The sequence below is a fragment of the Nymphaea colorata genome, chromosome 5 (assembly GCF_008831285.2).
Source record: "Nymphaea colorata isolate Beijing-Zhang1983 chromosome 5, ASM883128v2, whole genome shotgun sequence".
Classification (NCBI taxonomy): Eukaryota; Viridiplantae; Streptophyta; class Magnoliopsida; order Nymphaeales; family Nymphaeaceae; genus Nymphaea; species Nymphaea colorata.
In genome coordinates this window covers 19,305,564-19,318,582 of record NC_045142.1, presented here as the reverse complement: position 1 = coordinate 19,318,582, position 13,019 = coordinate 19,305,564, and the positions used below count along the sequence as shown (strand labels likewise).

At 38.1% G+C, this 13,019-nt stretch overlaps 1 protein-coding gene across 1 annotated transcript; it reads right to left on the bottom strand.

The window, feature by feature from the left end:
- Positions 1 to 3,116: 3,116 nt before the first annotated feature.
- Positions 3,117 to 11,271, bottom strand: LOC116253822 (syntaxin-71). Its single transcript, XM_031628773.1, has 9 exons — positions 10,968 to 11,271; positions 10,728 to 10,853; positions 9,894 to 10,053; positions 9,697 to 9,782; positions 6,391 to 6,459; positions 6,260 to 6,304; positions 5,215 to 5,277; positions 5,050 to 5,126; positions 3,117 to 3,475 (listed from the first exon to the last, which is right to left on the bottom strand). Exons 1-9 carry the CDS (start codon positions 11,121 to 11,123, stop codon positions 3,460 to 3,462), a joined length of 798 nt encoding a protein of 265 aa, XP_031484633.1. The 5' UTR covers positions 11,124 to 11,271; the 3' UTR covers positions 3,117 to 3,459.
- Between the last annotated feature and the right edge of the window lie 1,748 nt (positions 11,272 to 13,019).

Genomic DNA, 13,019 nt, shown 5'->3' with positions numbered 1-13,019 from the left:
AAACACAAATTCTAAGGTTTGTAGAGTAATTCCTTCTTAATGAGAAGATAAATAAAGAAGACAAGCACAAGCATTGCAACAGCCATAGGTATCCAAACGTCACATAGGTTCATAATTGGAAGAAAAGAAAGGAGAAACCAAAAGGAAAAGTATATGAAAGATATAAACTGAACAATTAATTTACGACAGCAAGGGCAGCATCAACAACAACAACAATAATGTCAACACTATCATTCTTGTTATTGTTGTTGATACCAATAAATAAACTACCAGAGTTTACAAACTGCATCATCAGAAACTATTATGGAAATTTACAAATACTGCCAAAGAAACAATGTAATTCTCCATGAGCCTCAACATCCGAACCAAGAACAAGTAGATGACAGGAATAGCCATACAGCACGTCCGCAGCAAATCCACAAGACCAAGATTAAAAGGCAATCTCATATGAGGTCTAGTAGGTACCTACACCATTTTTTTCCTTCAAACGTTTAAAAGGGAAAAGAAAAATCAAAAGGAACTTTTTGCTTAATCTGAATACTAGGTGTCTTCATCATTGTTTGTCTCCCAAAAATTTGTGTTTGTATAAAATCACCAGAAAGTCCAACCTTTTTTTCATTACAAGATTTAATAAAAGAAGCCTTTAGTTCTTTTATCTCTAGAAAAGACAGAGTGTAAAAGTCACCTGATCCGAAGCGCACTTCTTACCAAGTTACTCTACAACGGCCAAAGATCAGATTAAGACAATGAGCTTTGCAGGCAACAGGTCCGTCTAAAATCTAAAGGTCAACAGAGAGGACGACGGGACGGAAAGGCAAGCAGTAAAAGAGTAGCAAACTAATGCACAAAAATTAGCAAAAATTTCGTTGTTTAACATCGATTCGCTCATTGTCCAAGGGAAAATAGCCCCAATTCATCATCGGCAACAAGACTGATTGATCGCGCAAAGGAACTTCTAACAAATAGAGGAAACGGCCATCCGAAACGTGCATCGAAAGATAAGAGGTGGAAAAAAAAATCAACGCAGCCCAGTCGCATAATAGAATGATCAAGTACGAAACCAAATTCAACATGATCAAATGGATGCGAAACGACAGTGGAATTTAGAACGTCGAAGGACGAGATCAAAAATAATGTTTGATCACAAGGAAGAGAAATCATACCCCCAACTCTCAGATTCGAGGCGGCGAAACACCGGGTAGACTCACAAATTAGGAGGAAGAGAGGGAGAGCAGCAGCAACAGCAGCAGGGCCTTCCCATTCTTAACACGCCGTCCGGTATTTAGATGGGGGACCGCCGGAGAAAAGGTTAGTCAGGCAGAAACGTGGACCAATGGGAAGCGCCACCAAGAAACGTGTCGAATAATACAAAAGGACTTCGCGTGCGGGAAAGGACGAGGGAAGGGGTTTTCAGCCAACACGTGGAGGACAAGGACTCCCTGCTTTCTGGATTATGAGGGGTCTGACCGGTCCGCTCGACGACCAGACCGGACCAGGCTCCTCCAACTGCGCCAAGGACCACTCCAATTGAAACGGGCAGCCAGGATGCCTCTATGATATAGAATAAGCCGTTTATGTAGGTGATTGTCTGAACCAAAGGGCATCCGCTACGGACAAGGGGAGTCCGGTGCCAATAATGTCACTCGAACCAGCAACCTGCTGGTCATGTGCATTGACCGGAGTTGGTGCACCATCACTCTCGATTAGATCATTATTAGAAGGAATATTTTGTCCTATCACCTAACAAGACTCTTCAAAGTGTAGTTCTCGTTGTGCTTTAGCTTGTACAACATTGTCTCACTTTTACAATATAGGAGATTGGTGCTTTATGGATTTGAAAGGCCACCAACCCCTACCATGTGTGTTGCACCAACCCCCTAAGAGATGACAACACTATATGAAGGGGGGCATTTATCAATGAAGGCTGATTTTTTTACCATGCAAAAAAGGGTTTGCACTGGTGAAACCTGCCCAAATCCAAGTTATAGTACTTCATTATGTTCACTTCCAATTTAACCACATGTTTTATATTGAAGAGTGTTAAAACTTTCTTTACAGAACTTGATGATTTTCTTTATAGAACTTGGGTTTCGTGTCAATATTTGTGCTTTAAACATGTGACGCAATTGTCTTGTATCCTGGAGTGAAGATCGAAACGTTGATTTGTGCAAGTGAAAATGCAATCTCAACTGTTACAAGTTATCACCAATGAATCCATGTTTCCATTATGATACACACACACAAAGAACTAGAGAGAGAGAGCCTTAGATTTTAAAGTCAAATTGCCTGTGGCTGGTATCACTTAGACACAACTCATCTGGCTCAACGAGCTAACATCCAAGCTCAATATGGCTCAGCAGGACTAGTACGTGAGCACAAACAGCTTGCGTTAATTTGGCACGTCTAATGATTTGTTATCAATCATCTCAGTTTTCTAGTTACAAAAGTGTCTTTAATCAGTTCTAATGTCATTTGTTATTGCACGCTGCTGCTAACCACCTAGCTTTCTTCATGAGTAGTCCAAGTAAAAGAACATATTATCTAAACGAGACCCCCTACTTCAAGCTCAAATTAGCGCACAAGCAAAGTTAGGGCCCTTTTTCAAGCTAAAATCACAAGCTCAAATCATGAGACAAATGTTAGCCAAATCACAAGTTAAATCATAAGCCAAATGTTACAAAAGTCATGATTTCATAAGGTCATTTGGCAGCAAGATACTTTGTGAGCGTCCTATGGATCTGACTTACAGGTTGAGGGAGGTTCATAGAACAACAAGGAACAATAAAAATAAAAATTATTGTTCCATGAACTTGACCCACTATTTCTGATAGATTTATGAGACTACCAAACAACTCCTATGGGACTCAACTAGGACGTGATTTCAGCTTAGTTTTCAAAACTATCAAGCAGTTTGCAAGCCAAGGAATAAACCATGTTCACGACAAACACCATCCACCTTCGGCCATGACAAACACGAGTGATATTTGAGCTACACATATGGCTCGACAAACCGAATATTATTTGGTTTGCCGCCAAATTCAAATAAAATTTGCGGATTGAGAAGTACCGTACCATGCAGTGACTCCAGTTTTTTTCCACACACACACACACACATATGAAGGAACGGTGGATGAGATTTCTGTGATTCATTCAAAGTTTTTTCCATCGAGGCGAGCAAATGGTAAAACCTCCAGGTTGACAAATAACTCTAACAGACTCAATTATTGCTCGTTTGCTCAAACATGCCAACAACCAGTCAGCAAATCGAGAACTCACCAACTCAGAGGTGTAACACATCAGACAGTCTCTCAACAAACGCCTTAAGCAAACAAACCGCATTGGCAAAAGCTTACAGATACAGCAAAATGTGAAACCAAACCAACATGAACAGAATAATCAGAGTAGAACATAACACAATATAGACAAGTAGGAATGACCCCTTTGAGCATCGAGCATACATCACTTCCTCAGCACACTGCACCCAAGAGACAATCTTAGTACAACTTATTATCAAACAAGAGAAACCGTCCCCCTCAATGCAAAGGCAAGAAAAAAGGTTATGCAGAATACATGCTAAATAATGCATAGGATACGATTCTAGCACAAAATGTCAAGATATAAAAGGTACAAGACAAACACTCATTCTTGTCATGAGGATATAGCTAAGAAGTGTTAGCATCAAGAATCATACAGCCAAACATATAAAATAACAAGGCAAGAGTAATCATCACCGTTGTCAGAATTAGATGTTCAAGTTGAATCAATGGCACATCAATTTGATCCACCAGTACATTGAAGGATGACATACACTTTTCATTTTTTATCGTCTCCAAATATTTTGAATGTCCCCAATTTTTAGTTTTTTTATTTTATTTTCATATTTTTTGTTTTTTCTGTATACAATGATATCTTTTGCCAATTCAAAACCAATTCAGCTGAATCACTGAAGCAGCATACAGGCCAATTCAATTACATATCAGATTTTAGTAACATCGGTCATCATTCATTGCCCATTTTTGGTGTTGTTTGTCATCATTCAGTCACAGACTCACGATCAATATCATTATCAGGAGCAGCAGATAAAGCAAATTACGTAGAGAGACAGAACCAGAAAGAGAGAAAAATCTGGAGATATGAAAGCATAGAAACATGGGAAAGGATTACTGAAAGTAGTAGGGAAGCAAAATTTGTCATGAAAAATTTTGAGAATCTGGAGTTTTGTTGAAAAATCAATAGTTTAGATCTTTAGAAACCAAAAGGAGCAAGGAAGGTCATTCCTCTCTTAGATAAAGCTACCATTTGTATGAAGGAAATTAACTGCATAGTGTCATGGCATGTTCTTGTTTCCTGTTAGTCTGCTGTCATCTCAAAAGTTTCTCAAATAACTTTGTCATCTTCTTATCAAACTATAACATGAATTCCCAAAATTTTCAAGGTAAATAAGAACCTGAACTAGACGTGGAATATAACTGTAAGATATATCAGATCATGTATGGATCTGAATTATGTTTTGCTTTAACACAAAGTGCAAATTAATTATTTAATCCCATCTTGCTATTTTCATATGTAACAGAGGTATTCCTGTCCAAGTTAAAATTATGCTTAGTAATACAATGAACTAGGGTTGAGGGTGTTGATTGTTGCTGCTGCCCCTCCCTTGACAGCATTTGTTTCTCTCTTTTTTACCCTTTTCTTTTTGCAGATTAACACTGTGATGATGAAACCATAACTTGATATCACCAATTCTAACAGTAAGTGCAGTATTTTTTGCCTTTAGAGTCATTTGACATCAAAACTTTCTTTTCCTTGAATGTCATCTAAAACATATGATTTGTGAAAAAGAGAATAGCATCTGAGCAAGAATAGAGCATCTAAACAGCAATAGTTAAGCATCATCATTCTTTTGATTCAGCTAAAAGAAATCTACATAAATGATAAAACTATCCCTGAAAGTCCAAAATCCTGTAATATGTCTAAGCAATCAACAAACGCATTTTGGATTATCTTTCAAAATTATTCTAATGAACAATAAGAAACATAAGGACTTACTTGTACAAGTATGCAGCAATCCCCAGAATAATGCACAAAAGGATAATATCAATACAAAAGTTCCGACTGGATCTCAGCTGCAACCATTGAAATGATTCAATATGCATCCCAAATAATCAATAGCTTGTCAGTAACTTTAAACATAATCTGATCCCCACTTTTTACCTGGTTGACAGTCTCCTTCAGTCTAACATTTGTATTCTTAAGGTCTGATGTTGCTTTATCAACCTATTCCAGGCAAAACTTTAAATTAATTTCATCAGGAAACTTTGAAAGAACAAGATCATTGCCTCACTAGCCACAAGAGATGGGTTCAAAATCAAACTGTTCAGATTCTCACACCCATGAACCAAAAGTAAGGAATGTGTTTCACATATTTGAAATATGACAGCCACTCTAAGTCACATGGGTGCAGGTACGGGTACAGAGACGTGGGTATGAGCACAGCAACTTTAAAAAATGTTGTACGGGGGTATGGCAGGATGTCCACATGCGATTTAGCTGCCACTGAATGTCCACATCCTCCATTACCAAATGGGCATTGGTGGTTCAGAACATTACTGGCCTTGTTTCAAGCTTCCTATCAATGATGGAGCTAGCCATTGCTAGAAAAGCTACATAAAAGCTGGCCTGTACTGCAGCATTTACCTTGTCTCCAGAAAGTGAAGATTACAATAAATCATTTCTGCCCCCTTTTTTGGCACTATATTGTTTTCCTTTCTCCTTCTCTCAGATTGGTATGTTTTTACTAGTACATCATGGGTTTTTTTTCCTAGTACCCATACTTGACATAAGGGTCATGGTCAACCCATGCTTTTCAATGTTTGTTTCTCCCAACTCCCCTTTTTGGCACTATATTGTTTTCCTTTCTCCTTCTCTCAGATTGGTATGTTTTTTACTACTACTTGATGGGTCCTTTTTCCTAGTACCCGTACTTGACATGAGGGTCCTGGTCAACCCATGCTTTTCAATGTTCAGTTTTTCTATAAATGACATGCAAGAGTTTGTTAACTTACAACAATGATAAATGTCAGAAATTGAACTCTCCAAATATGAGAAAGTTATACCACAGGATTTTAGACATAGAACACAAACATGAATTTCATTTTCATGTTTGATTTTTTTCATTTTCATTCAAAATGTTCTTAAGTGCAGAATGCCTGACCTAAGTTAGTGGAATATCTTTTTTTGGTAGAATAAACAATCGTACCTTTGTGTCAATCTCATCAATTAGTGGCACCTGCCTGTCCAGCTCCTGTACAGCCATTTAATCAGCTCAGGGTCCAGTAGTTAGCCAAAAAGCAGCACAATTATTAAAAACAGGGAAAGAGCAAAGCAAACCTCATTCATGTCATGTGCCATGTTTTTTAGTGTATCCAATCCTTCAGAAATAACATCCAAACCTTGATCCTGCATGTTATCAGAAAACATGTTCAATAAAAATGTATAGCTGCATTTTTCTAACCCTCTATTGGTGAATTAAATACTTCAGTCTTCAGCAAACCATGCATTTTAGGACATGCTATAAGTATGTCACCTGGGTGTGGGTGCGGGTGCAGGATGTGAGAAGTTCCAAAAAAAAAATTGGGTGCGGGTGGGCGGGTGCAGGATGCAGGAAGTTCCAAAAAAAATTGGGTGCGAGAGCATATATGTATATGTGTGTGTGTGTGTGTGTGTTATATAAGTAATTTTATTTGTCTATATTTTTAAACTTTTCTTTATCAAGGTTACCTTAATCTCATACAAAATTCAAAGTTTTATTAAATAAAATAAGGGGGTAGAGAGTGAAGAGGGAAAGATAGAAGGAAAAAAATGAAAAAAAAAACTATCATATTTTGTCATGTGCCGAGTCGGGTGCCGTGTCGGGCCACACCCGCACTGGTGCAGATACACCACCATAGTTGGCGCACCATGTGACTTAGGCTATAACAATAAAAATGCAATTATAGTTTCCCATCCTGACATATATACAGCAATTGCACGTGTCCCAAACAACAATGAGATATTTCAGACAGCCAAGCCAATGAAGTTTCCACACAAAATGGAATTTTCAAGATGGTAGCAAGAAAGAACATGTTGACAATTGACATTGTGGACCAGAGGATACAATTCTTCAGTTTCTTTCTGGTAAAATTTTTACACCTTGTTTTGTCAGGGACCATTTGAATATTTGGAACCTTACTGTAGAGGTGGAATAAAAAGTTCAAAATTTGGTAGAAAGTTCCATCATGAAACAAACGCGGAACTAAACACTGAGACTTTCCCTGCAGATATGGAACTTTATTCCCAGCAATAAAGTTCCAGAAAATAGGTGGAAGTTTATTCCTGGACATTGTTTTTTCCACCGTTGATCGAAGTGTCTGCATCTTTTTGCTGTTGTTGAACTATTGTTAGAAACATATGGTATTTAAGTTCCATGCACAAACAAACATGGCACTAAAATACTCAGAACAAAACTTCTAGGAGATCAAACAAATGGGGGTAGATGGAAGGTGGAACAAAAAATCCACCAAAAGTATTCAAACTTGAAGGCAAACTCTTTCTGATTTCAGGATAGACAGCAAAATGGCCAAACTTGATGAAATTCACTTTAGCTAATGGCCAAAATTGATGAAAGTCACTTTAGCTAGATTCCTGCTCATTCAGCAAGAACTGAGTTCATTGAGCATCAAGTACATACCACTCACCCATTAATAGAATTGGAGAAGCACAACCTGCAATTCCCAATTATCGCTTTCTATTATATTTCATCCCAATGAAAAAGGGCCTTTTCACCAAAATGTACTAAGCTAAGTCACACAGACATGGCAAAATGGCTGCAACACCAGCATCGATGCAACACTGGTCCTAGAACGCATGTGGGTGTGCTTTTCGTGCGCATCCGATTTTGCATTTAAAAAAAAAAATTACCTATGGGCCTCCTGCATTTTTTTCTCTCTATGTAGCCAAAACCCAAAATGCAGGTGGCATTTCTCTCTTTCTCTTTTCACAAAAAACCTTGGTGTTGTCATTTTCTTATGAAAAAGGACACAGGTCAGTTCACAGACCTGCAAAGCTGCTAAACTAGTTCATAGGTCTGCAAGATTGTAGGTACCTGCATTGTACTGACACAATATCAGTATGGGTACTGGTACGTCCTTAGATATGGATCAACCAAACAGTACCGGGAACAGTCAATGTACTTAGGACTGTATCCATCAAATTTAGGATTCAATCAAAGTTGACCAAGTCCAAATCTATCCCAGAATTAGGGTTTTTCATTTTTTTAACGTCTAAATAAGACGCAAAGTCCTCAACAAAGTATACCCACAGTGTTACTTGTTTGACGCTTCCAACGAGAGGCAACATCTCCAGCACATGTTCGATGTTTCTGGCAAGAGGCAACATATCCAACGAAGGGCGACATTGCTGCTGTGTAAGGCCAGCGCTTTTTGTTGTTGGGTCAACTGATTTGGGTGTCTTTTCTTTCAGCTTCATATTTAGGTTTATTGCTTTTCCAACATTGCCTCCTACTGTCGGGGAGTTTCTCCCGTCGTCAGGCAACAAGTTTAGGTTTATACAAAACTTTTACATGTAAATATAGACAAATAACGCTACTAAACAGTTAAATAGATAATGTAACAAATGATTTATACATATATATACACACACATATATACATTCTCACCGGACCCACACTAAATTTTTTTGTAAATTGTCGCATCCACACCCACCATCTACACATATGTGACATACTGAAATGGGAAGCAAAATCTACAAGAAAGCATGACACTTGGTTTGATCCCATTAGACTAGACAATTTTGAATTAGATTCTTGGGTTGAAGAACCATTTGTGATACTTGATGAGGATGATCTTGATTTTCTAAATATCAAAGATCTTGTTGAAGAATGAGAGCCATGCAATTTTAGTGAGGACATTTCATTTGAAGGAATTGAAACAATTAGCGAAGAAAATGAGAATGAAGGATGAAAATGAAAATGAAGATGAAGATGATGATAATGATGATTATCATTGAATAACGATAATTATATATTATGAATGTAATGTAATCTAAGATTCGAAAACACTTTAAACTTGTGATGAATGCCTATTATGTTATTCTAAATCTTTGATTTCTCATTTTTTAACGTGTTGTTGATATATTATAGCTTATGAATGATGAATCATGAAGATGAAATTTTATATGGAATACATTTTTCTTAATTTTTTTCTGAAATTTTTCTCTGTTGTAACTGATTTTTTCCATTTTTTTCCTGAATTTTTTTCTATTTTTAATTTTTTTAATTAAAAATTTACTTTTATGATAGGCTTCTTGACATTCATGATACGTTACAATACGGCGTATAGGTCGGCCTAACCGATATGCATTACAATACATCAGTGACAACATTGTATTTAAGGCATCCAACGAGAAAAATGAAAGGAAAAGTAGTAATCATGTATGGATTTTAACTAGGTCGCTTTAGCATATTATATTTTGGAAAAGGAATTCGTAGAACAACCAATATAACATACCTATTTAAGGCATCAAACAAGAAGAAGGAAAGGAAAAGCAGTGATCATGTATGGATTTCAACTAGGTCACTTTAGCATATCATATTTTGGAAAAGGAATTTGTAGAACAATGAATAAGTAGACAAATTACCTGCTTCATCCTGCGCATTTCATACTCTTGCTTGAACTTGCTTGATTCCTCAGTCTGCTGAAAAAATTCATCATCAAACCTTCCATCTGCATAGATAACAGCAGTCACAACATACATTTTCCAGCAAGAGAGAAATTCCAGAAACGAACTACAAGGCAAAGCCTCAAGGTTTGCTTTCATTTGATAAAAATTGAAACCTGAATCAAATTTGATCTCCGTGCGTGAACCTGATGCCGCCCAACCTCCACCTTTTTTTCCAGCATTTCCTGTCCCATCTGGTATTGATTCTATCCTATCAGATAGTGCAGCCACTAAATCACTTCGAGTAGCTAATTCTTCCATTGACAGGCCCTTGACCTACCCATCCAATCAATTACTAGAAATTAGACCAAGACCCTCCAAGAGGAGCAAAAATATATAAATAAAAAAGAGGAGTAAAAGGAATGCACAACTGGCAAAATATAAGCTACCAATCATAGGGTTATTCTGATATCTTCATTGAACAAACTTCACCGTATAACATTACCATGTACCTGACATTGTTCAGTGAATTATACAGGACGCATGCGAGATTAACCTCAATTCGCCATTGTTATGTTATTCACCTCCATGTTAAATAAGTCGATCATTGGATCCGTGAAATGAAATTCATGCAGATACTGAAGCATTTGAAACAAAATGAAAAGACATAAGATCCGTAGAAGAGAAACACATGGTTCTCATAAACTAAACCCGGTCATGACATAAACTAACTCCTGCCATGAACAATCATACCATCGGACTGATAACTTGAGGAAGGGAAAGAATCTGCGTGGTATAAATAGGAATAACATGACACCGAGTCCTGACGAGAAGAAGAACATTTTTGAACCAGATCGCAGAAATACCTCATCTCAAATTACCGAAAAGATCTAATAAATAAATGTCCTCCAGTAAAACGTCACAAAATACAATAATAGAAAATCAGAAAAAACTGAACCAGCTTAGAGGTTCCGAATCAATTTAGGACGGAAAGAAATAAAGAAAGGGACCTTCTTCTGTGCGAGCCTCTGCAATTTGGGGATCTCCTCTAAGAGCCTCGCCTTTGTGCGCCGAATCTCGGCATTCATTGCCACGGAGGCCGCCCGATTCTTCTCCTTCGACGCATCTTCCGCTTTCTAAAACCATTTAAAGCAGAGACGGCAGTGGAACACAAGTCATATCAGAATGAGAGGAAGAAAATTGAAGGAAGCGACGCAAACCCAACCCAAAACGGAAGAAGCGGGGAAAACCTGGAGGGCAGCTTCGATGTCGGTCTCCACGTCGGCATAAAGACGGGCGAAGGCGTCGTCGCCGGAGACATTGAGATCGCGCTGCTTCTCGACGTCGTACTTCTCATATTTTTTGCAGATGGCGTCCACACGGGTTAGGATGTCGATCACGCTCATCTTGCTTCCTCCCTTCCTCCTCCTACGGAGCCACTGCTGCCACCAAACTCTTCCTAAAGGGAGGAAAGCAGAGACGACGATCGGTTTCCGCGCGCCCTCAGGTGTCCCTCTTCCTCCCTCTCTCTGTCCTCCCCTCCCTTCCCCCCCACTCTAGACCTCCCAACGAAACCCGTGCACACCCAATATCTCAAACGACCCGATTGCCCCAAAGCATTAGTTCGGGTATGGACGAGATTTCGAAAAACGAGACCCGAAGAAGCTGCTGTGGAAATTGCGTTCCATTCATGACAACTGGTTCCCAAATAAGTCGAGCTGAAGCCGGTCTTGTAAGCGTTGACCCAATACATGTTAGGCATGCGGAATTTCGACTAGTTCTCGACTGGTTCCCAAATAAGTCAATGCCCGACCCTGACTCATTAATGTTAGGTATACTGATTTTGGGACCCAGTCTAGCACGGTCTGGCTGAGCTTTGGCTGGGCCAACGACGGGTGGCAGATCCAGATTATTTGGTATTTGGGCACTGGACAGGTCTAGTGTGGGCATTGCCTGTAATTTTCATTTCTGAATTCTTTTGAATGAACTTTTTGATGGGCTGATATGGACAGTGGCCAGCGAAAGATTCTAATTTCCACATACAGCTTGGTAAAAATTTGTTTTTGATTTTTAAAACAATTTAGGAGGAAATTTTCAGCAAAACTTATTTAGGAGTCTCACCATAGGTTAATTCAGTCATATTGAAAAAATACATTCAAAATTCCATAAATACACATAGGGGCAAAACAATTATATCATTTTTCGGTCATATTTTTCTATATAAACATAAAGCATACACCACATATACCTTGGTTTACGATTTTCTTTGATTTTGCGACCATAGTTCAAGCCAGTCCCCTTATTGAAACCCATTTCAAGTCATGCACACGAGTATTTTAGTCATTTGTCACCGTACACATATTTTTCATAAAATATAACTTAGAAAACACATGAACCTAAATTACCTTTTCATATACATATCAAGGATTTAGTAGGCCTGAGCCTAGGCTCAGCCTACCTCAATTTGTCATTAAAACTAGATTTTTCAAAAACAACACCTAGGCGGAGCCCGGTGAACTTGCACCAAACCTAGGTCTGAATCCAATTTTCAAAACTGAACCTCGCTCAGGTGTAGTCCATGTCATGCAACTTGAACACATCTAGCCCAGCTCGATTCATGTTGAGGTCCATGCTATTTTTAGATCTCCATTTCACATTTCTAATCTAGATCGGATATCCATGCCTTATTTATATATTTGGATCTTATATCCAAATCTAAGATCTGATCTATTTTTGTCAATTCATAATCCAAATCCAATACCATATTTTGATTCATCTTCCAGAATTTTTATTGGATTTAGATCTGACTTGGATCTAGTGTCCACATGTGAGCTTAATGCACATTGTATCTCCAAAATACATCGTGATTTTTTTCACTCCATGCTAATGTCACATGTAAGCACTTCAAACATGCAGAATTCTTTGATGAGCACTCATTCAGACAAAATCAAAATTAGTATCCATATGTGGTAGGAATAAACATTTTTTTTTATTTATAACAAGTTTTAGAATAAGGTTTAAAGGTGTGTTTTCCCCTTTTCGTATGCTTGTGTCATTCGTCTTCCATGCTAAATGTTAATCCAAATACTTTATCCAGAATCAATTAACATTTCTTCAGGCATGCATGGGCTTTTGTGGAATCAAATTCAGAGTCCATATGAGATTGCAACAAACAAAATTCAATCGAAATCATGTTTTTTAACATATGCTTTTGAGTTGAGATAGAAGAGAGAGAGTGAAAAAGTTTAGTCATGCATAAATGGAGGGAAAGGTTTGCCCCTGCTCTCTCTTATAAATACGGC